This window comes from Parasteatoda tepidariorum, chromosome 5 (assembly GCF_043381705.1).
Source record: "Parasteatoda tepidariorum isolate YZ-2023 chromosome 5, CAS_Ptep_4.0, whole genome shotgun sequence".
Taxonomy (NCBI): Eukaryota; Metazoa; Arthropoda; class Arachnida; order Araneae; family Theridiidae; genus Parasteatoda; species Parasteatoda tepidariorum.
Window position 1 is genome coordinate 31,469,858 of NC_092208.1, and position 26,301 is coordinate 31,496,158.

At 28.8% G+C, this 26,301-nt stretch overlaps 1 protein-coding gene across 1 annotated transcript in view; it reads left to right on the forward strand.

Annotated features, from left to right (window-relative positions):
* Positions 1-23,011, forward strand: part of LOC107444171 (protein Wnt-4) — a 131,348-nt gene extending 108,337 nt beyond the window's left edge. The window contains exons 3-4 of the mRNA XM_016058254.3: positions 49-329; positions 21,806-23,011. Coding sequence (XP_015913740.1) covers positions 49-329; positions 21,806-22,273 — 749 coding nt within the window. The 3' untranslated portion in view covers positions 22,274-23,011. The remainder of the gene's footprint in view (positions 1-48; positions 330-21,805) is intronic.
* The last annotated feature ends 3,290 nt before the right edge of the window (positions 23,012-26,301 follow it).

Consider the following 26,301-nt stretch of genomic DNA (forward strand, 5'->3'; position numbering starts at 1 on the left):
ATTTTAGAATACTTTTTTCTCTTGAGTTGTAATTTTTATTCATTTTAGGTACAAGAGAAGCAGCATTTGTGCATGCCATTTCTGCAGCAGGCGTTGCACATACTGTCACACGTTCCTGCAGCAGTGGTTCCCTGGGTCGATGTGGTTGTGATAGGACGGTGAGGGGATTTTCTCCCGATGGTTTCCAATGGTCTGGATGCTCTGACAATGTGGCATATGGCACAGCTTTCTCAAAGAGTTTCGTCGATGCTAGAGATTTAAAAGCAGCTCGTGGCCATGGAAATGCCAGGGCACTGATGAACCTGCACAATAACGAGGCTGGTAGAAAGGTTAGACTTATTTTGCTTTTAAACAACAGCAAAATTAATGGTTTTTGTTTCTAGCATGGTAAAAAGAAAATTGCACGATTAGTTGATTAACTATGCCTGGTTAAAACTTATGTCGGTTATGTTCAAGAGATGCTGGAAAACGACAATTTTAGACAACAAGATAAAAAAATTTCTAACTGACATGCGCAATGTTAATTTATAGTGATTTCACGCGTATTGAACCACTAGACTACTAGTACGAGTTCGATTTCTGTTTTGTTCAGTATTACTAATGAACAAAAAGCCACAAGAAATTTGAATTACCATTTTTAGAGAAACTGCATCAGAAGTCGGCATTTTCTGACAACCCTTCGGTGTCAGATATATTTTTTTCTCACTCTCTAATTACTAGCAAAAATAAATTTTGGTATTTCTTTAGTTAAAAAAAAATGGTCTAATAGTGAGTAAAAAAATCTGTCAGATTGTCGGAGTTATATTTGTGCTAATAACAAATTCTAACTGACATGCGCAATGTCAATTAATAGTAATTTCGTGCGTATTGAACCACTAGACTGCTAGTTCGAATTCGATTTCGGTTTTGTTCAGTGTTACTAATGGATAAGAAGCCACAAGAAGTTTGAATTACAACTTTTAGAGAAACTGCATCAGAAATTGGCATTTTCTAATAACCCTTCGACGCATATGGGACACCGGTGTCAGATATATTTTTTTCTCACTCTCTAATTACTAGCAAAAATATATTTTGGTATTTCTTTAGTTATAAAAAAGTGGTCTAATAGTGAGTAAAAAAATCTGTCAGATTGTCGGAGTTATATTTGTGCTAATAATAAATTCTAACTGACATGCGCAATGTTAATTAATAGTAATTTCGTGCGTATTGAACCACTAGACTGCTAGTTCGATTTCGGTTTTGTTCAGTATTACTAATGGATAAAAAGCCACAAGAAATTTGAATTACAACTTTTAGAGAAACTGCATCAGAAATTGGCATTTTCTAATAACCTTTCGGCGCATATGGGACACCGGTGTCAGATATATTTTTTTCTCACTCTCTAATTACTAGCAAAAATATATTTTGGTATTTCTTTAGTTATAAAAAAGTGGTCTAATAGTGACTAAAAAAATCTGTTAGATTGTCGGAGTTGCATTTGTGCTAAGAATAAATTCCAAATAACAGTAGTTTGAAAAAAGAATTTATCAATAATTGAGTTTGTAAATTAATGAAATTTCAATGATGAATAGCTATTTTTCTAAGATGTTAATGACTGCACATAAGAGTACATTCGAAAAAGTATTACTTAGAAGTCAGCCTTGTTTAGAAGATTTTACCTTTAACTCAGAAAAGACAAAGGTGTTTCATGTTGTATTTTATAACCATAAATTTTTAAAATGCTAAATATAATATTTTTACTTATTTTGATCTAAGCTAATNTAGAGAAACTGGATCAGAAATTGGCATTTTCTGATAACCCTTCTGTGTCAGATATATTTTTTTCTCACTCTCTCTAATTACTAGCAAAAATATATTTTGGTATTTCTTCAGTTATAAAAAAAGTGGTCTAATAGTGAGTAAAAAAATCTGTTAGATTATCGGAGTTATATTTGTGCTAATAATAAATTCTAACTGACATGCGCAATGCTAATTAATAGTAATTTCACGCGTATTGAACCACTAGACACCTAGTACGAGTTGGATTTCGGTTTTGTTCAGTACTACTAATGGATAAAAAGCCGCAGGAAATTTGAATTACAACTTTTAGAGAAACTGTATCAGAAATTTGCATTTTCTATTAACCCTTCGATGCACATGAGACACCGGTGTCAGATATGTTTTTTTCTAACTCTCTAATTGCTAGCAAAAATTTTTTTTTGGTATTTTTAGTTATAAAAGATAGCCTAATAGTGACTAAAAAAATCTGTTAAATTGTCGGAGTTATATTTGTGCTAAGAATAAATTTCAAATAACAGTAGTTTGAAAGAAAATTTTTATCAATAATTGAGTTTGTAAATTAAAGAAATTTCAATGATGAATGGCTATTTTTCTAAGATGTTAATGATTGCACATAAGAGTACATTCGAAAAAGTATTACTTAGAAGTCAGCCTTGTTTAGAAGATTTTACCTTTAACTCAGAAAAGACAAAGGTGTTTCATGTTGTATTTTATAACCATAAATTTTTAAAATGCTAAATATAATATTTTTACTTATTTTGATCTAAGCTAATACAAAATAACGAAAATAAGTATGAAAAATATGTTTAATAAAATTCTGCATCAAAAGGTTAAAGCGTTAGATACTTTTGGAATTGTTTTCACTATTTATTTTTAATACACTACAAGTGAAAAACAATTTAAATCTATTAGACGTTAACATGTAAGTAATCACATCATTACAGCTTTGACGATCAATTCAGATTTACGTTGCTTTTATCTGATATGTGTAAAAATCTTTGTTTATAATTGTTTTAAACGCTATTTATTTGTATTGCTTGTAACAATGATTGATGATTATTTATGCTGTATGATTTTTTCTAACAATGTTTTAAACTTCAGTATAAACAATATTACAAACACTATTTTCAACACTGTTAAAACAATTGGCTAGATGTACACCAAAATGTCATTACCTTGAATCATAATACCACGCAATATTTTTGCCTCATAGTATATCGTTCATCAAGCTCCTGTAGTAAGATCATGATACCAGGTTACAGAAAATTTGATCAATATTATAATTCAATGACGACTTCCAAATATTCTAACTGTGAAGAAAGAATTGCTGATCAAACCGATAAAGGGCTAACTTTGGGGAGAGTTTCAATGGCAACGAATCAAAATGATCCATTTGGAACTTAATTTAGAATTAAAAATTATTTTATTAGACTTATTTTTTACTCATAATTCTCTTTTTTATTTAAGTCTTTTGTTCAGTTTATGTTTAAAAATGTAAAAAAAAACTACAAACTGGTGGTTATATATTTATTAAAAAATAATAAAGTTGGCTTTCAAACTTTGTGCAATTTACAGATCACTATTTACAAACATTAATACGTTAACAAAATTGATCCGTTTTACTTTAAATAAAAATAATGCTTTAATGCAAAATGCAACAAAAAATTTCCCGTTTTTAATTTATAATATTTACACTTCCACTCGCAAAAAAATAAATCCTAAATTGAACTTTAATATTGATGCCTTGAATCATACTATGGTTTAAATTTGCTGCAAATTACGTTCATACTAAAAGAGTTCCGTTCAACAGTTAAGTGTAATCAAGCTTAAACTGATTTAAATAGAAAGTTAATTAAACTTGGCAGCATATTAAGGCTGCAGAAACGATATCATAGTTCAACCTTGTCAAAACTTTCTCACAGTGCTAAGAAAAATTAAAATATATCTGAACATTTTTCGTTGCGAGACAAAAAATGTTTTTTTAAATAATCAAATATATTTTATTTAAACTCTAAAACGTGACTTTATAGGAAATATGTTTTAAGTATCTCTACTCTGGAATACTTTTCTATCTTTTAGTGAAGTGAGATTTCGGACAAAAAAAAATTTTTTTGTCCGAATGAAAACAAAAATGAAAGGAAATGTCCGAATGAAATGAAAACAAAAAAAAAATTTTTTTTTTTTTGCTTTCATTTACAAAACATTTCCTAATGTATTATTTACACTTCATTTCGAGCTATTTTCTTTAAAAAATCATCGAGGAATTTCATTCATAAATTTGTGCTACACATAATGGTAACAATATACAAGAAAAAAATTTTTCATTCACAAAATTATTACACTCATTTACAAAACTACAATTATTTACACTTTATTTCGAGCTATTTTCCTTTAAAAGTAATTGATGATTTTTTTTATAAAATAAAGAATTTGTGGAACATATAAAGATAACGATTATAGAAAAATTTACAGTTATAATTGGACTACATACATTTTATTATTAATTGTATGGCCCTTAAAACTCGCTTTAAAGAATAGTAATTTAGAAGAAATTCTTATATGCGTAGAACTTAAACTTTTTATTGCATAAACATGAAAAAAGTCATGAAGTGTATATATGAAGAGTATGTAATTTTATACAAAATTTAAAGTTTTACAATTTTCAGTAAGACCTTAAAAATTTGAATAATTACTTCAAATCTAACATTAGATTTCTGTTTTCTAACAAATTGAAGTATTTTGTTTCTTTTTCTCTTTTTGATGTTTCTTCTATTTTTTTTTCTTCTATCCAATTCTAAAGTTCTAAAAAATCGCAAACATTTTTGTGATCAATTTAATTTTTAGATAGTTATCATATTAATCTGAAACCTTATGAATTTTATTCAATGAACAACTAAGAATAAAGCCATTTATTAAAACGAAGCCTTTTAGGGATATTTTTGCTTTAATTGCCAAAAGTTTACGGAATACATTTCATTTTATTGGTTGTACAAAACATCGTAGAAACGTTGTGAAACAAGTTGAAATAAAATAAGTTATATTCACTTTATTAAATGGTGTTATAAACGAAGCCTTGATTTAAATAAAAAACGTCGTAAATGAAGAATAAAACACAAACTAATACGGACAACCATTTTTAACAAATGACACATCAAAGCAAAAGTTAGCGCAAATTTCCAAGAACTTTCCATTAAAACCGATTTACAAATTTTTTTTACCGATCATAAAAATTCCAACACATCCAACTTTAAAAATAATGAGGATTCAACCGCTAATCTCGGATTTATTAATTTCAAGCAGCAGGCGGGCTATTTCTCATTCTTTCGGCTTCGGACGTAAGCCATAAAATTCCAATTAAGGCTTATTTTTATGTGTCCGATTCACTTTCATTCTTCAGAAAGCCACTTAAAGCTTTAAGCGCGTTCATCGGCAAAAACCTGCAGTTCTACAATTCAGATTTTATCTACTAAAACAACCAAACTCGACAACAAATTGTTGCTACCATGAAATGGCAATAGAATTTACATTTACGGACACACGGTGATTAGTTCTTACAAGTGGTCCATAAAACATCTCGGATTGTAGGCAGGGGATATTCTACTGATAATTATTTTCTAAATCTCTTGGAGAGCGATAAGAAATGAGCAATTACAAGTTTTTGGCGAGTCTTTCCCTGAAGGGGTGCAATTTGTTGCCCTATAAATCAATGCTGCAGAGCGAAAGTGGTAATTGCCAGTAGTGATAAAAACTTAACACCATTTGTAAATCCAGTAAGACCATTGACCTGAGCAAAAACAGAAACGTCGTCCACTTTTAAGTGACAGTATATCAGGTTTCTTCAAAAATAGTTTTGACTTTTGGAATGCGAAACAATGCAATCATTAAGTCTGATGAGTTCATCAAGCACCAAATTTTTGAATTTTTGTTCTTTTTTGTAAAATTAGTTCAGTTTAGTGCTCGAAATAAACAAAAAAGTATATAATACTGGCAATACATTATCAATTTTATATCTTCTCAAAAATCTACCACTAGCTAGTGGGAATGAAAATTCACTGAGCGAAAGTCTAACCAAGACAAATTTGGCAACGACTCATCATAAATTAAGGTGTATATGGAAAATTTTATTCTTTTTCAATTTTTGGTTCTATTGCGCAGTTACCAACATTAATGCTGAGACAAATAAAAAATAATAGTTCTATGAATCGGTACTGACTATGGTTCCTACATGTAGTAATACTTACCTGTATATTTATGTCCTTTATTAGAATTTATCATGTTGTTTTCTGACTTTATCATTTTGCCAACTTGACACCATTTGTAAATCCAGAAAGACCAATGACCTGACCGAAAACAGAAACGTCATCCACTTTTTAGTGACAGTATATCAGGTTTCTTCAAAAATAGTTTTGACTTTTGGAATGCGTAACAGTGCAATCCTTGAGTCTGATGAGTTTATCGAATACCAATTTTTGAATTTTCGCCTTTTTCTTGCAAAATCAGTTCAGTTTAGTACTCGAAGTAAACCAAAAAGTATGTAATACTGAAAAATGTATTGTCAACTTTGTAATTGCTCAAAATCTGCTACGAACTAGTGTGGATAAAAATTCCCTAGGAGAAAATCTGAGACAAACATTCTAGCAACGACATAGTAATAAATTAAGCTAGATGGAAAATTTTTGTTTTTTCCCACTATGGCTGTACATTGCAGTTAACATAATTTATACTGAGACAAATAAGAAAAAAATGAATTTTATGAATCGGTACTGATTACGGTACTTACTTATAGTACGATCGAAAAAGCTGCACATCCCTTAGTAGTATTTCTCACGCTGTTTTTTGACTTTATCATGTTCCTAAATTCCCACCATTTTTTAAATCCAGAAAGGCCATTGACCTGAAAAAAAGTAGAAACGTTGTCCACTTTAGTGACGACGATTCATCGGGTTTCTTCTAAACACCAGATTTCTTCAAAAATAGCCTTGACTTTGGGAATGCGTAGCAATTCAATCATTCAATCATTGAGTCTGATGAGTTTATCGAGTACCAATTTAGGAAGAGTTTTCATGCAANGACGTAAGCCGAGTGCAGCGCCACTAATTTGCATATTGCAATTTTACTCAGCTACTCTTAGTGGACAACATATGCAAATTTTGCACGGTTTGGCTTACTTTTGAAAGAGTTATCGCTATTTTTGTGATTTTTCCTTAATTTATGATAACCAGTGTAGTTATGATATAGGCGCTAACTAAACAGCATAATACAAATCTAATACACTTGCTTACTAATCAGCGTAACGCAGTTAGAATAAAGTTTCTAACTAATTAGCATAATACAGCTGTGACAACGTTTCTAATCTACCCTTCGACTCAGGTAGCACGCCGGTGTCTCTTTTCTACATATTTTTTTTCAGACGCTTTAATTATAAGCAAGAACATTTTTTTTTTCCTATTTTTTAATTATGAAAATCTGTTTAGTTACTAAATTTGTTAGGTTATTGGAATTATATTTGTATCAGAATACTAAAAAAAATTTTCCACTTATGTTCAAAAATGTATCAATAACTGATTTTGTAAATTAAAGAATTTTCAGAAATGAATAACTTAGATCTAAGTAACTGTAAATAAGAGTGAATTAGAAAAATTCTTATATGAAAGTGAACCGTGTTTGGAAGGTTTTTTTCTTTAATGCGGAAAAAGAAACCGGAGTTTTATGCTGTATTTTATAACTATAAATTATTAAAATGCTAAATATAATATTTTTCACTCATTTTGACCTAATATTACAGGGGCCAAGATCCTTGATAGTCGAGCCATTTTTCAAATTTTGAAATTTTTCGCGAGCCGCAATTAAATACGTATTTAAAAGGTATGCGAAAAAGGTATTAAATTTTTTTTTTACATAAATTATATTTATTGAAAACATATAAATAAAAGTACAAAATATGTGTATTGAATTTAAATATAAAAAATTAAACTCATGTATTTTACTTTTCTTGACAATTCTTTAAAATTTGGTGAATAATTGGTGACAGCACTTCTCAGTAATTCTTTGAGATGCCGGTTAGTTCATACTGATCGGTGTTTGGATTTCTCGAATTTTAAAGTGGAATAAAATGAGTCACATAAGTGCGTTGTTCCGAATATTAAAATAATTCGACCAGCAGACTTTTTTTAATTCAGGATACTTCAATTCTGATGCAAATTTCTAAAATTCAGTAATCGACGTCGACTTATACTTTAATTGTAGAGCTTGATCTTCCTGCATCTCTATTAAATCTATTTCTCCAGATGCGTTTTGTGTCATAATTATATTGGAAATAGAAAACTCACCTTGAATTGAACAACGTTGCACTTAGTCTTTCATATCTGTTCTCAGTAATTTAAAAGACATTTTGAAACACATACGGAATGATAATAATTTTTTTTTAAATATAATAGCGCAAAAATGAAAAGGGAACTCTGGTACATTTATCGAGAGCCACAAATAATCCTTCAAAGAGCTGCATGTGGCTCGCGAGCCGCAGGTTGGCCACCCCTGTAATATTATATACAGTAATGAAAAAAAGTAGGAAAATGTGTTAAATAAAAATCTTCAAAGGCTTAGTCGGTATATTACAGTTGTAATACAATGGTTAATTAATTTTTATAGTTGTAAAAGTTCTTTATGTGCCTGAAATGGTAAACAGCTAACTCATTTGTAGGAACAAAAAATATTTTTAGTAAGACAACATCTAAATATTTGATCTGGAAATATCTCATGTGAAAATATTTTATGTAAGGGTAGAAGCAGCCCACCAATGAACGTGCGCGTGCCCTGCATTCGAAAAATGATCGACCCACCTGAATAAAACAGCAGATTAATAATCTGAAAAACAAATGAAAGGTGTCTGAAAATTTGTGATCATTAAATAGCGATTAGAGAAACTTCATTTCTTTCATTATTATTTACACGTTATGCTATTTATCACAAGGATGATTTATTTCACTTGGCATTAATTATTACAGAGTCGTTTACATTATGAAGATAGTTATTTTATGAGATAAAGTAAGCATAAATAGCCAATATCCATACTACGTGATTCTAAAATTAAATTGTAATTCATTCAAAGGATAAGAAGCAAAAATTTATAATTATTTTAAATCTTTTATTAATATATATGAATTTTTTTTAAAAAAGAATATTTTAATAGCAATGAATAAAAAGTACTTATCTATTTTAATTAAAATAAAGTACTTTTAAAATATTGATATCGGAAGGTACAAAATTAATCATTTTTCGTTATTAATTTACATAACAAGAATAAAAAATGTATGCTAATTTTCAGTTTTTTTCATTAAAATAGATAATTTAAGGTCTCTAGATTCGAATTAAGATAAATCATACATCCAAATTATTTTAAATTTATCTAGCTAAAATACATTAGGTCAATTTTTAACTAAACATAACAATAACACATGAAAATTTTAACCGAAATTCAATGAGTTATATTGTCTTATTTCATTTTTTTTTATAGTTTAAACTAAAAAAAAAGTTCAATTTATGGAAATAATTTTTAAAAAAATAATAATTTTTACTTGTACATGTTTTAAAAATTAAGCAAATTTTTCGAATTTTCAGACTTTTTATCAATAAAAAGAAAACAAAAGTAAGCTTTTTATTAATAATATTAGAAAGTTTCTTAGACATATCTTAGAAGTGATAATTTTTTTCAACTTTTTCTAAAATAAAATTTAACTTTTGTTAAAAAACAAAAATAAAGAAAGACCATTTTACATTCTATGAATGTAAACGTATGAATTTAAAATATATAAGATCAAGTTTTAAGTAAATCTATAAGTTCTTTATCCCTTTAATTTATATGAGTTGCATTGTCTCATTTAGTTATTTTTGACTCGAATCTAAAAAATAAGATTGTTTAGCGACAAAGACTTAGAAAATAAACAAATTGAGTCGCATAATTTTAAAAGACACGAATTCTATAACTCATATTTTTCAATCAATAAAAAACAATTAAAAAGCAGTTTTATTTATTTGCTTACTTCTATGAATATTTGGCTTCCTATAAAGTTTTGAATCTTATTTCGTTAATTTTTATACCTTTCAGGGGTCTGTTTAGAAGAAATTTGGGTCCGTTAACGGACCCTTCACAAAATATCTTTCCATAAAAACGGACCCTTCACAAGACATTTTAACTTTAAAACGGACCCTTCACAAAATATTTTAACTTAAAAACGGACCCTTCACAAAATAATTTATCTTTTAATCGGACCCTTCACAAATTTGTTTATCTTCATTATTGTTTTGTTAATCGAATAAANTTTTAAATCTTATATTAATCTATATGAATTTGAAAAGAGTATTTTTTATAGCATGGAATAAATTTTATTCGAAGTCTACCATTATATATCGTTAAAATATTTATGTATTTTAATTAAAAATAGAATACATAATATATAATATACCATACATAATATACTATATTTCGAATAGAATAATTGTCAATATGTTTTCTAAGATTTTTATTGATTTAAAATTTTTTTAAATATTGATATTGGAAGGTACAAAATTAATCATTTTTCGTTGTTAATTTACATAACAAGCATAAAAAATGTTGATTATTTATGCCTTCAATTTTCTTCATTAAAATAGATAATTTAAGGTCTCTAGATTCGTATTCTTAAGATACATCCAAATTATTTTAAATCTAGCTATAATACTTTAGGCCAATTTTTAACGAAACATAACATAACAATTGCAACCAAAATTCAATGAGTTATACTGTCATATTTAAAATTTTTAATTGTTAAAGCTAAAAGAAGTTCGATTTATGGAAATAATTTTTAAAAAAATAATAATTTTTACTTGTATATGTTTTAAAAATTAAGCAAATTTTTCGAATTTTCAGACTTTTTATCAATAAAAAGAAAACAAAAGTAAGCTTTTTATTAATAATATTATAAAGTTTCTTAGACATATCTTAGAAGTGATAATTTGTTTTTCAATTTTTTGTAAAATAAAATTTAACTTTTGTTAAAAAACAAAAATAAAGAAGGACCATTTTACATTTTCTATGAATGTAATCGTATGAATTTAAAATATATAAGATCAAGTTTTAAGTGAATCTATAAGTTCTTTATCCCTTTAATTTAAATGAGTTACATTGTCTCATTTAGTTATTTTTGACTCGAATCTAAAAATAAGATTGTTTTGCGACAAAGACTTAGAAAATAAACAAATAGAGTTGCATAAATTTAAAAGACACAAATTCTATAACTCAGATTTTTCAATCAATAAAAATCAATTAAAAAGCAGTTTTATTTATTTACTTACTTCTATGAATATTTGGTTTCCTATAAAGTTTCGAATCTTATTTCGTTAATATTTATACCTTAACGTTTCTGCTTTTCGATAATTTTATGGCTATGAATTTGTTCAAGAGAGGATAGAAGGTACTCTAAAAGCAAGAATATCTAGAAAATATGTTTAAAAAAATTGCAAAGACTGGAAAATTTTTAACTATTTGAAGGTGAAAATCTCCTCGTTGCTACAACTGTGCATGTTTTAGAATTTTCTACCTTATTAGCCTCTCAGAAAAAATTTAACGGTAAAAATAATAATTTTCCCTGTAAGATAGATTTCGAAGCTGTCTGATAAAAGTTACGAAGGCTCACTTTCAGAAATAAGACTCTCACTTTTGATTATTCAGCAGTTTTTGAACTGCATTTCGTTAATTTTGAGAATCATTTCATCACGAAATCACGTAATTTGTGACGAAACGCGAACTCACAAATTTATAACGAAAATATTTCCTCAATTCCTCTGAAACTTATCACAGAAGATTGAAGATTATTAGTAGAATGACGAAACTAGAATGAAGACTAAGCGCTTTAAACTAGAATGGTATTGTGGCCATGAAGTTCGCATCAATATAAACAGATCCCGGGTTTGAATCCTGCTTCGGGCATGAATGTGATTTATCTATCTACTTTATGTGTCCTTCTTATGTCGTCGGGGAAGCGTTGATTCATCGATATGGTGCACACGAAAAAGTGATCAACAATGCCAACCGTTAAATACCATAAGGCACCACAAATCCGTCATTCTGTTTCCTTTTTTGAAAGAAAGAAAAAAAAAAGACGAAATATTTTAAATTTTGAAAAAATGTGTTTCCTCAAGAAGTGATAGTTATTTCGTCACTTTGACAAAATATTCGCTAGGAGCATGGACCAGCAAACGGTTTCGTCAAAAACGAAGAAAGTTTTTTTTTTTTTTTTAATTTGAACATTGTTCACTGTACGAGAGCTTCCTGATCCCTGCTCCTCACCCATTTTTTGCCAATATTGTGGCTAAATATCTTTGTTTTTAGATTATATTTCTGGGAGTACATATAAGGAGGCTGCTGACAAGTGACTAAAATAAATAACGTTACTCTTCCATCATTAAATAATAGTACATATTCATTGAGTAAATAAAAAAAAATATGAGAAAATAAAATAGCAAAATTAGTAAAACATTTTAAATGGCCAATCAGGATAGGGAAAGTTTCAGAAAATTAAAAATAATTGAATACTGTTCTAAGAACAATTTCGATAGCCAAGACGTGTTTAGAATGCTATTGAAATTTTATTAAGAGATTCGGTGTCAATCACTATATTCTAACTTTGTTTACCGCTATATTATTTTTTACCTCTTTAATCTTACGCCGCGAGTGCAAAAGCAAAGATTGAAGTTATTTTCTGACAGTAATTCCTTGAATGTCTCAATCATTTTCGAATTCTTTCACCTATGGAACGCCTAAATTGGCAGCAAACGATTATGAGACATCCATTCCATTGTAAGAAAGAAGATAGAACTACTTCAAAGCTATGTTTTCTTCTCTAAACTTAAGAGATTCCACCAGTTTAAAGATTCATCAGTCACTATTATCTCCATTAAAATGTCGATGATGCAGCCTGCCGTATTCGGATCAGCGATGTGGACTCATGATTCTTGGTGCTGCCATCGCCTTCTTTAAACTTTGCTTACCAATTGACCCTAAAGGTTTGGGGCGATTAGGAAAATCCATTCTTTATGCGAGCTCGGTTTCGACTTTTCCTCACGTGATCTTGTACTGAAAGGTGCTGATGGTCAGTGAACCTTCAATACGAAAACATATCAGCTATATTAAATAATAATAATCAATGTTCTAAATCTTGTTTACAAGAGGTGATATATGCAATGATTGTAATGTGTATTGATTTATTTCAAAATAAGCTTTTTTATTAAAATCTTTAGCAATACAAAGCATTAATTTTTACTTATGAATAATTTTATAATAAAAAGCTTATAAGATAAGTTCCTAATTTTATTAAATAACTAAATTTTTTATGCGTTAATTTTGCATGTTCGGAATTAGATTTTTACTAATAAACTGAAAGGTTAATGGGTTTCTATTTTAGCTATATTCTATTTCTAATTAGTTAATATTACGATGAGATAATTTTTACATTTTCGGAATTTGAATGCAGCTACTAAGTAAACAAGCTAATAAGTGTAATGTAATTATTAAATTCTTCAGTAATAAGTAGTAAGTACCCTAGTATCATTATTTAACATTTAAAAACTAATGCCATAACCTGTTGTTGAACTATGCACAAATTCTTTTTTTACAAATATAAAATGAAAAAAATAAAAACAATATGTTGAAATTAATTTTCAGAGATTATTGATGCTGTAATCTAATTTTAAAGAGAAAAAAACAGTTGGTTTAGAACATGATCTTTTAACCCTTTGTTTCCGAATTTTTATTAAACATATCTATCATACTTTTTTCATCATTTTGTATTAATTTAGGTCAAAATAAGTGAAAAATATTATATTTAGCATTTTAATAATTTGTGGTTATGAAACACAACATAAAGCACCGGTGTCTTTTTCTGAGTTAAAGGTAAAATCATCCAATCACGACTCATTTCCGAACAATAATTTTTCAAATTTGCTCTTGTTTTGATCTAAGATCTTTCATTTACAAAGTCAACTATTGATAATTTTTGTATATAATTTTAAAAAAATTTGAATCTTCTTTCTTTGGATTTTATATTTTAACGCAAATAGTAGTTTTAACTTTAATAATAATATTTTAAAGCGATAATCTAACATATTTTTTTAGTAACTAATAAACCGTTTTTTTTTAAATTAAAAAAATACCAAAATATATTTTTACCTGTTATTAGAGCGTCAGAAAAAATATATATAAACGGACACCGGTGTCCTATAACGGTAAAACGATAACAAAATTTTTTTTTTTTTTAAAAATAGTGAATGTTTCAATGGCTTTTTAGAATCATTGACAAATTTTCGATTCCAATGCTTTCATCTGAAATAAAATCATACATCAAAAACTCCTTAAATTATAAAATGCTGTACAATATCATTGTGGGCAATAATAGTTTAAATGCAGAAAAACTAAGAACAATTAAAATTATAAATTTGAAAACTATCTGGAATTCCATAAAAAAATATTGAAAAAATTGAATTCTTGTGCTAGTTTTAATATATTTATGTTAGAGAGTGCGTTTAGGCAAACTACACTGAGAAAAAAAATTATGGCAAAATTTACCGTGTTTCTGTCTCTATGGGAACACAATGCTAGGAAATTTTTGCTGAAACGTTTTGATCATGATTCGGGTAAAAGGACCATTAAAATAGTGATTTATTATATGGGTTTAAATTTCGTAAATGTAGTAAAAATTGTAAAAATGTTATTATGATACTTTAGAGCAGGGGTTTCCAACTTACATGAGACCGAGGGCCGCAATTAAAAAGACCAGTCAAATGGCGGTTCCGCAACTTTATCAAAATTTTATATAGGACAAAAAAAGGCTTCGCGGGCCGGATGCGGCTCGCGGACCGCCAGTTGGTAACCACTGCTTTAGAGTATGGCGTAAAAACAATCTCTTCGTTAAATTTACTTTTCAGTTTAATATTTTCTGATTAAATTTGTGTTAAGAACTATAAGAACTATAATTTTGAAAACCACAAAGTTTAGGTAAACCGTTATTATATGAACGGAAAAAATTACAAAAGAATGTCTTAAAGACCGTATATATATTAGTTTTTATAGACCAGAATTATGGCAGAATTTTACCAGACAAGTCATTACCATACAATACGGTAATTTTACCAGAATTTTGTTCTCTGAATTACTGTAAGAAAACTGCCTTAAAGAATGGAATATCTATTTTTTTTCTTCTTTTTCTGGTAAGTCAATGTTCCAAATTTATTAAAGAGAGAGAAAGCTTTAGATAAACAGTAATTACTTAATCAAAGTAAACTTTAAAAAAAAAAACACGCGCTCATCGCAGCTGCATTTCTTATGTTGTCACATTTAAGAAGTAGAAAATTCTCCCTAATTAGATGATAATTCAACAGAAACGGATGATAAGCATCGTTTACTTCTGGAATTTAAAAAAAAAAAAAAAAATCGTTTTCTTTTTTTTCCTTCCAACTAACTGCACGCGATATGCATCGCGGCAACTTTTCAATTCGATTCCTTCATGAAGGCGGATTTCAATCCACAAGTTCTTCGTATTGTGAAAAGGCGTCTAATGTCATCATTAGACAAGGTTAATTGACAAGAGATCCTCCTGTTGAGCTTGGACCATTGGGCGCTCCTTGATAAAGCGTTGAGTTTTTTTTTACCCTTAACATCAACAGCATATAAAAAAAAATGAAGGTGTGGTTTGATTTCGAAACTCGTCTGTATTAATTTTTTTTTCATTATTAGGATAAAATATTTAACCTTTTTACATCGAAAGAAAGAAATAAGGGATAGTAGTAATTATCACGATTTGCGCAAACTCTAAGAATTTTTTTCTAAATTAAATTATTGTCAAACGAAACTAAAAAAGAAAAAAAAACATTTATATTTCTAGAGTTGTCTATAGTCTTTTTTTGTTTTACTAACCAACTTCGAAGGTATGGAATGAAGATTCCTTTTTTTATACTCTCGATCATAGGATTATATGTTTCTTTTATACCGCAGAACCTATAATATGGTTTTTATTAATATTGTTATTATTTCATGTTTTTTTTTGCTTGATCAAGTCATTAAAGGACTAGTCATTCGTTTGAATTAAGCAAAATTGCCTTTATTTTGATAAAGTACTGATGTATATTATAACAAGTTAGGGTAAAACTGACAGGAGTTTAGGAAACTAAAGAATAGAATTGCAATAGAAGGGAATTTTATGAGTAAATGCATTTCCAAAACGAAAGTAGTAAATATGTTCGCAAAAAAAATTTTTTTGAGCTACGGGATAGTGCAGATAAACTTATTAATATGAAAATTAATTACTGGACGAAATTTTTCGTATTATTATCTATTAGCCCATTATTATTTCTGTCCGTAATCTTGAAAAAGACTTTAAAAGAGATTGATATAACTATTTACCATTTAATAAGGTCTAATGAAATTCATTCTGAAAATAGCGGGCATTGTAAATAGGTGCAGAAGCTATTGTTTTATTTAAATAAAAATAAATCGTGGAAAACTTTATCATCCATCAACTAATTCTATTATTTCTGCCTACAATCTAGACGGAAGTTTCATATCTAATTCATTCTAAAAGTCATGTTTAACAATTATCCACTTAATATGTTCTGAGGAAATATGTTTGGAAAGTAAAAAAGAAATCAGGATATTTGTGCATAAATATATTCGCACGCAAAGAGACAACAACCAGTAATATTTTAAAATTCAAAATAAAAAGTAATATTTTTAAAAACCACGTTTTAGTAGTGGAGAATAATAATTAAGAAAAAAATTGAAAAACGAANTGAGAAAAGCACATAAATGTTTATATAAAAGTGGTAAAATAAAAAGGATTTCATTTTCCTTGCAACAAACAGATAATTAAAGATTGGCACGATATATAACTTACGACGGGAATTTCTTACAATTGTACTAAAAATTACAACGATGAAGATGCCAAAAATATCTTCCTCGCCAAGCAGAATATTTGTTGCTAAAATAGAGAAAAATGAGATGCGTCAAAGAAATATTTTCTATTTCGTTTTGATGATAAATATTCGGAGTTGCGGAGTTTTTTTGAATTCATCACTTAGTATTATATGAGCAAACAATTTTGGTAAAATTTTCCGCACTGTATAATTATACATTTCTGCTTTTTTTTTTTTTAAAAAAATCATAATTCTGGTTAATAAAACCAAAATATACGATATTTAAATCTTTCATTTGGCAAATTTTCCTTTCATATGATAAATAGTTTACCGGAAATTCTGGTTTTGAAAATCATAGTTCTGATTTGGAAACATTTAGTAAAAAATTCAAAATAGAAAAGTAAATTTAACCGAATAAATAGTTTTATGCGATGCTCTAGAATGTTATGATAAAATTACCAAATTTTGGCATTTATCAAATTTTATCTCGTGTAGTAAAACCATATGTCACCATTAGTTTTACCATAGCCATTACCAAAGCGATTCGATAAATATTACAGAGCTTTTGGTGTTACCATACAGCTAGAAACATGATAAATTTAAACATATTCTGACAGTTTTGACAATACTTTTTTTTCGCAGTGTTTACAATAATTTCCCAATAGCTCTGAGATGCAGTCAGATTTAGTCGAGATGAGTATATAGTTATTCAAAGACAATTTACAAAAATATTTGCCGCACGAAGAAGAAGCTTTTATTGTGCTTTGTCATTTTCATTCTAAACATGCTAATTTTGATGATAAAATGTTTGGTATCCTTGCGACAAGGCAAAGTTGATAAAAAAAAATCATTGAAGATTTTCCAATGCTGTTCAGCATTTCTCTGTATGACATAAAAGGAAATGCTTTGAAGCCGTTTCTGCTAGTTGTCAAGTTTAAGGATGAAATTGCAATTATGCACGATCAAATGGTTTTTCTAGCAACCGAAAAGTAAATAAGAATTCGAAAAACAAATTTAAGGGTAGAAAACCGAGCTAAATGGTACTAGGTTAGATTTTATTCTAATTGAATGGGAAACAAAATCTCTTGCACCATATAATAAAATAATGCTTTTTGTTTGTTTGTTTTTTAATATATTTTTCTTAATATTGATTTATGAATCTGTTTGTAATCAAATAGAAAAATAATTGTGAAACAATCGGAAAGGGAGAGGGGTTGGTGAGACGCATCAAAACTTAGGCGGATCCCTCAAATATTAGCAAATAAGTCAACATGATTTACAATTGAAACTTTATTATCTCTCTTATCCTTTTGTTTGACTATAATCGTTAAAAAGTCAAATTGGAAAAATTAAAGTATTCTGCCCTAAGAGCGTCCTGAAAATTGGAAAATTTTCCCAAAATTTGACCTTGACTTTTCTTACATAAAAAAGATAACAAAAAAATCATTAATTTTTTTTTGAAATTTCTATCGAAAGAAAAGATGAGAGATTCTACGAATTCCCACAAATAAAAATTGAAATATAAAATTGAACATAAATTTTACGCAGAAAACAAATCAATTTTTTAAATTTTTTTCTTTCTTCAAAAAAAAACTTAGCGACTTTTAAATATAATTAATTCCTTTGACTTAATTTTATAGTTATCTTATTCCTTATGTACAGTACTGTCTTGGCATAATACTCCTCCTTGTTTGCGATTTTTGCATTATTTTTCTTGCCGTCCGTTGTAGACTGACAGTAAATACACGGCTGCCGGTAGCACACAGGTCAAGCATCATAGGCTGCCGTCAGTGAGCGGATAGGTGACCACTTTGATCAGCCTGCGTAGTAACCGAGGGTGTGCGGTATCAGTCCTCGTTCGAATGTTCGAACGGGAAGTGCTCGACTTCACGCAGGTCATTGGGCTGCCAAGGCAGGGGAGCATCCCCTCTGCAGAGGATCAATAATGTGATGCAATGTCTTCGGATCATCCTCAGGAATGTTTCCCAATCTGTCGCCAATAGCCCATTGTGCACCTCTAGTGTGACGTAAATAAATTACTACTACTACTAAAATATTTTGCCTTCATCTTTCGATTAATCCTTGTTATAACATTGCAGTGTTTCTATGTCTATCGCACTAACTTCACCCTATTGCATATTTTCAGAATTGTATTAGAAACCTTTAATTCTACTTTTTATTTGCTGTAGTATTACTATCTTTAAAATACGTTCTTAAATGTATTATTTACCGCTTTGTTACATTCTTGGTTGCACTTTTTGCACTTCTGTGACAATCTTTGAATTATACCATATACAGATTTGATTGTATTCAATTATTTGATGAAACAGCATACATTCATTGTAATCTTTTAGGTTTTAAACTTTGCATGTTTAATTTTTCTTAGTTAACTGTTACTAAGCCTCGATTTCGAAATCAAATGGACTCTGGTCTTGATTTTCCTAAAAACGCTTTAGGCGTACGTGTTGCCAATAAACAGCAGCGCATTAAAGAAAAACTCCACTTTTATTACCATTTAAAGAAGAATGAATTGCTTAAATGTCCCGCAACATGTTGCTCACTTGAAATAATGGACAGGTATTAAATATAGCTTTCTCAACCAACCCTGATGTGGATCAAATGATTTGTCCAAGACGCTGACAGAATTTATATTGGCAAGAAAAGATGGGTACCATGCTGATAATCTCAACAGGGGACAAACATTGCATCCATCTCAAGTGTCTGGATGATATAACTTAGATCAAATGTGATGAGCGTCAAACTTTTCCATTATGTTCTTCATAATTCAATAAAACCTAACCTACCTGTTTGAAAAGGTCATATACGCTTTCACCTCACTCTCCTGAACTTATTTGATGGTTTCGTAACAAATCTCATCCTCCATTCATCATGCTAGATGAGAGGTTGTCCCTCTTTCTCACCAAGTGTGAAACTCTCTTCGGCTATTTTTTCCACTAAAGAAACATAAATATTTAAAAAAAAAATATCTGCTTGAATAGCTTTGTAATTGAAGAGGATGGAAGAAAACGATTAGGCTGTTTTATTTTAGAACCGCTGAAGAGTTGCGTTTAAGCGCGCCTGGTGACAGTTTTAATAGCTCTGATGAAAGTTACTATTGCGTCGTTGCTATAAAAGAAAATTCGTATTTTCGGATGTTATATATTGCAGTGTAGGAGTGTTTACCTGCTTAAATTTATTAGGGTTTTTTGGTCTTTGGGTGCAATATATCAATAAGATGAATACTCTATCCTTGAACGCATGCCATAGTAGAATGTTATTGAAACTTTTATAATTACCAAAGCACCACCTACGCAATTTTTCATGAATAATGTAAAACTGAATTCTTCTTAACCATAAAACATACAAATGTTTATGTTACAAACATTTTTATGTTTTATTGTTGAGAAAAACACATAAATATTTGAAAACATACAAATGAATGACATAAAAGTTGGGAAAACTTTTCATCTTCAGTTAATTTCTTCATTTCTTCAGTTGGGAACATCCGGCATTGCATAAACAACGCGAAAAATCAATCCACTGAGTATAAAATAAAACATTTTACACGTTACTTAAAAGTTGTATAACAATGCCAAATTATGATCTATGTTACAAACAAATTATGATTATTATCTATATTATGATCTATATATATTATGATCTATGTTGACAAACAGCCAAATTATGATCAATGTTAATTTCACACTTTTAATAAGCATGATTATGATAAGAAAATCAATAAGTTTTATTTACTGCGCATGAGCTGCAAGTATATGGAACTCATGAAATAAGTTCCAAAAGTAGAGAAAACACGTTTAAAAAATTACAGAATAAGGAAAAAAGAGAAAAAGAAAATTATTTAAAAAAAATAATAATAATAAATAAGATCAATATTACGATACAATATTAGAAAGCACTCTTTTTTGCGGATATAATCGTTTGAGCTGATGAATGGATTATATCTTTTTTCCGGAGTCTTATTATTATTTTTTTTAATTATTTTCTTTTTCTCTTTTTTTCATTATTTTTTTCGCTTTGGTACCGAAGAATTGGGTGAAACTGCGCTATAAACTGGGCGCAAAAATGGGAAGCTAAGAGTTCATCTATATTTTAACTTTAATTATGATTTCTAATTTTAGTCAGTAATATAAATCAGAGCTATATAAAACACTTAAAGGATGCTTAATAATTTACACAGGAGAAGCACAGTAAGAAGTGGGCGGATTCTCCTACTACTACTACTACTACTCATCGACTCTACAGTCTATGAAGGACCTTGGCCTCCTTTATCACGCGACTCCTCTTTTTACGGTCCTTGGTCCTTATCCTCCAATTTTAGATAATCATTTTTTCTTTTTTTAGATCTCTCTCTACCTCATCGAGACATCTTTTTCTAGACCTTTCCCTCCAGTTTTCCTTAATAGATTTTCTTCGATATATTGTATTTTGAAAACTCAAGTAAATACTTTTATTTAAAACAAAAGAATATTTGTACTGCAATGTTATTAAATTAATTGAACTCACGTTGACCTTTACGAACTTCGTACAGTTCGTAACAGTTTCTTTGTTAACTGTTACGAAACGAACTCTGCTTTGCGTTTGTTTGAGGAAGGGTGAAACCTCTTCATGCCCCAGAGCAGTTTTTTGTTTAAATTCTGAACAAAGATGAGGAATGGATGAGGCAAAATATTTACGTTTTATCTTTAAACTCGGTTAACAGTTAACTTAGGTACGCCATTAAAGTAAAAGTTGACTGGTTGCGCATTTGCTTCAACCTTAAAAGGATTATAAGTTGAACCATTTTAAAATACAAATCAATTCTTTTTAAATTTGATAACACCATATCATCTTTCAACGATAGCGTGGTTCAATATGGCAACGTTGAATAACTTAAAGTGAGAGTATACGATATATTTTTTTTCTTGCTTTTAAAAATGATAAACAAAAGAAAAACTTGTTTTTACATATTGATTATCTATTACAAATAACCACTTCAAAATTCGAAAAAAATTGCAATATATTTTAAACTTGAAGTGTTTGAGGAATAATAACTTTGCATAATAATTTTTTTCCTATCGTTTTCTAGGTTATTGAATATAACATGAAAGTGGAATGCAAATGCCATGGTGTATCAGGCTCTTGCGAAACCAAGACGTGTTGGAGGGCATTGCCAAAATTTCGACTCGTTGGTTCCATTCTCCGAGAAAAGTTCGATCATGCAACTGAAGTACAACCACGAAGATCTGGTAAACGTAGCCAATTGGTGCCAATGAACGCCTATTTCAAATACCATTCGGATACCGACTTGGTTTTCTTGGATTCTTCGCCAGATTTCTGCGAGCGGGACTCACAGAATGAAACGCCTGGAACGTATGGGCGACAGTGTAACAGAACTTCTAAGAATATTGACAGCTGTGACAGTTTGTGTTGTGGACGAGGTTTTACAAGTAAAACTGAAACTGTGATGGAGAGATGCGATTGCAAGTTCTACTGGTGTTGTTTTGTGAAGTGTAGAGAATGTGAACAAGAAGTTGAATATAATTATTGTTTATAGAACGCAAAGAGTGACAATTTGCCACGTGATCTAAAAACCGTTCAGAATGTAAATAGTACTTACTTCATCGTTTGCTGGAAAAACTACCGTATTTCTCAACAAAACTGGATAAGGTTTTCAGGGCTACAGAAGATAAACATTTTGCAATGATCTGGATATCGTTCAGAAAGTTTAATCGAAAAGCCACTGACAAACCAAGACACCTTTTTCTATGCTGAAACCTTGCTTCATTTTACCATGGCTTAAAAATTCTTCAGAGTGTAAATACTTATTTCAACATTTATTGGTAGTATTAAGGGATTGACAATCTAATCAAGATAATGCTTACGAGAGATATCTTGCCAGGACCTGAAAACTGTTTAGGATGTAAATATTTATTTCAACATTTGTTGGAAAATCGTAGGATTTTTTGACAACTTAGGATGCTTTCTCTTGATGCGCGAAGTGCGTCACTTTAAAATGACCCGAAAACTGTTTAGAGTGTAAATACTTATTCAAACGTTTGTTGGTAAAACTGTTTAACTTTTTGACAACCTGAGCTAGTTTTTTTTTTTCAGGGCTATATGGAATTTTGTATACAATTGGTACAATGCAGCTTCTAATTCCAATTACTTACATGCATTTTCCAAGTTGTGTACAAAGCTTAGAGTTTTTAACTTCTTTCTGGAATGGTTGTGAGAAATAACTGTAATATTTAATAGGTCTCTGTACTTAAGACTTAAAGTTATTTTAACAACATTTTAATTCTTTTTTTCTAACCCGATTCTGTCATTATTAACATTTTGATGTTATTTTTTAAAGGTAAGATATATTTATTTTATGAATTAATTAAAATTCATCAGAAGAAACCATTTTTACCATTTTAAAATTAACGTAGGATAAAAAAAAATATTAACATAGATAATTCAAAAAAAATTAATCTGCTGGTTTTAAATGCATTTATTCCAACCAAAATATATAATGTCACACTCCTTGTTATCCTTCCAACTTTCGCAATTTTACAAATAACCTGCCTTCCATCAAACGTGACATCCTTTGTGTAAATCATTATTGATATTGTGACATAATTACCGATTTTCTACACATTCTAAAGTGAAATTTCTCAAGTTTATAAAATTTTCCTGCCCTAAGCTCCTCAAGTATCGGATAACAAATGGTTAATTGATCAGATGGCTAAGATGAAATTGTTAAACTTATCATGACTTTTTACTTCCAATGGAGAATATAATATTAATTTAAATAATATTATTTAAAATTAATTAAAATTTTTAACAAAAAAATAGTTAAAAATTAATTAGAAAATAAAAATTAATTAAAAATTTTATTAAAAGTTTTTAACAAAAGAAGATTATTTCTCCACTAGTTAAAATTTCTGATAAATAATTTTAACAATTCTTTTCATACATACTTTTTGTTAAAGATTTTTTTCAAATCTGATAAAACGAAACGTAATTAAAATCCAAATTCATTATGGAATTCGGTTTTTAGAAAATTGCATGATTTTTTTTTCTACCATAATAAATATGGTTTATAGAACAATAAGAAATCAAATTCATGCATAATTTTGTAATGAACTATCCCATTTGCAAAGAGGATAAATACTTTTAAAATTAGTATTAAAGAACATAAAAAATTGTTTTTCGATTGGTAAGATTGTATTGCAGTAGTAGTCATATGAAAATTATTTGATTCTAACAAATTCTTTAATTTAAAAAAAAAAAAGTGGAAATTTGCTTCTATATGTTTTTAAAATTTTGTAAAAAAAAAATTCTGATGGAAAAAATCTCAACATTTTTACAAAGTAGCAAAAAAAAAAAAATAATAATTAACGTTCTGTATTATGATGATTCTTTAATGCAGTAAATTTAACTTAAAATATAAACCTTATATAAACGTTAGTCCAATTTCTTCCGAACTTTATAATAGATTTCCTCCAACGACAGCTATAGATATATTTCTCTAATTTTTTATTATATGTATATTTTTCCTTCATGTTTCAAATACATGAAATGAACGATGTAGCTCGCCAGTATTTAATTTTCAGCATTTCAGAGAATTCACATTATGATAAAAATATTCTTTTGAAAATTTAAACTTACTGCGTAAAGAAATATATATTTGGTTAAAACTAATTTAGCGGCTTCTGTCAAAGAATTCTTTAATGATATGTTAGCAGTTATAAATGGATTAAAGTTAAATCAGGACATGTTTTTTTTTTTCCAAACTTTCATCTGCCCCTGAAAAACTACGAAGTTTTCTCTGTTGAATTGATTAATGATGACGAATTCGAAGAATGAATCATGTAATCCTTCCCTTAAACTTATTAATGATGGCGCCGATCGTTAGATAGTAATCTATTGTTTCTGATAAGAGTAATTAAACTTCTTTGATGACTTCTTTTTTTTTTAGATTGATAGGTCTTAAATCTTTAAAAAAATATTTATCATCGAAGTTTGGAAGGATCCGAGCTTGAAGCTCGCAATCTTTAATATCGTCGCAGAAAAAGTTCGAAAACAAATCTTTCTCTCACAAAATTTATCAAGACCTCCGAATCGATTGATAGTTCGTTCAGATTATATTTTTTCCCCTTCTTGGCTCTATTCGTGCAGAGCTGGTGACACAAGTTGGCTGATTGATGAATTGGCGAAGATTGGTCTTTGGGAACCCTTAAAAACCCTCTCTCTTCTTGCGGTTATAAATCACGCTAGGACAGTCCCTTTTACAAACTGCCTGAAGAAGTTGTTGTAACCAGTAGAAACTGATGATGCTCGCCCTGTCCAATATAACACCCTAAAAGATGAGGAAGAGCGATAAAAAATAAAAATTACAAAAAACTTTTCTGCTGAAACAATACTGCTTTTCTTCCCAGAAAACCTAGTTCGCGATAGATGATTGCCGCTGGAAGATAATTTGTTTCGAGAATTTCAACAAAGTTGAGAGAATGATGAAAAAATAAAAATCGATGTTTTGTTCCTTAGAAAATGAATGATCCCTTCTTTCAAACAAGTCCTTATTCAAATGATAAAAAGTTTCAATTTTTTAAAATTAAATGGTAACATGCCCAACGTTTGAAATTTGCAATCTAGAAAATGAATGCAGAAGATTAATGGTTAACATCTCACTTAATCACGGAAGGAAATCGTCTGCATCCCTATAGCATTTAAGAACAATTAATGTAAGAGATTAATCGTTTGCAAAAATTTATCGCTTGCATAATTAAAAAAATTCACTAAAACTTCAATTAAAATATCCTTTTGTGAAACTTTAAAAGAATAACTGAAGATTTATGAAACTAGATTACAGAACCATTATTGAGGTGTTCGCATTTACAATGCGTTGAAACCTGTGTTTCAAAGTTTGAAAAATAATTTGTTAAGGATTTATTATTTTATTTATTTATTATTAATGCCATATAAAGATATGAATTGAAAATTTTATGGTGTTCATTTTTAGAATAAAATTGCCTTAATAATCTAGTTTTATTAACTTTGTCAACTTAGGTCAAACGCCTTATTATTATAAAAATCATTCACTCTTTTTTGTTTTTAAATTATTGGATTTTTTCTTAATTTTAAAATTAATTTTAATTTTTTAAACTATTTGTTTCATAAAAAAAGACGGTTTTAAACTCAAGAATCTATTAATTTTATTTTCAGAAAAAAAATCATTCAATTGCTTTTCTGAACAAACAAGTTTTGTAAGCCATAACAGATTTTCGTCTTAGTATCAAAATATCTGTAAAATTTATCTATTGTCTCTTAACCATCCTATATTTAACTCAATTACACTTAATATTTACGAGAGTATCATCTTTCAAGAAACTAAAAATTATCACTGAAATTCGCTCAGGGAATCGGTCTGCAATTTTGCTTGTTTTTTTTCAGTATTACTTATTTTAATTTTTTTTTAAATTTTTTTAAATTGTTTTTTTCAATTTGAGCATTGTTTATATTATTATACATTATGCAATTTATTATACATTATTTATTTGTTCTTCCATTATTTTTTAGATTATTCTGAATATTTAT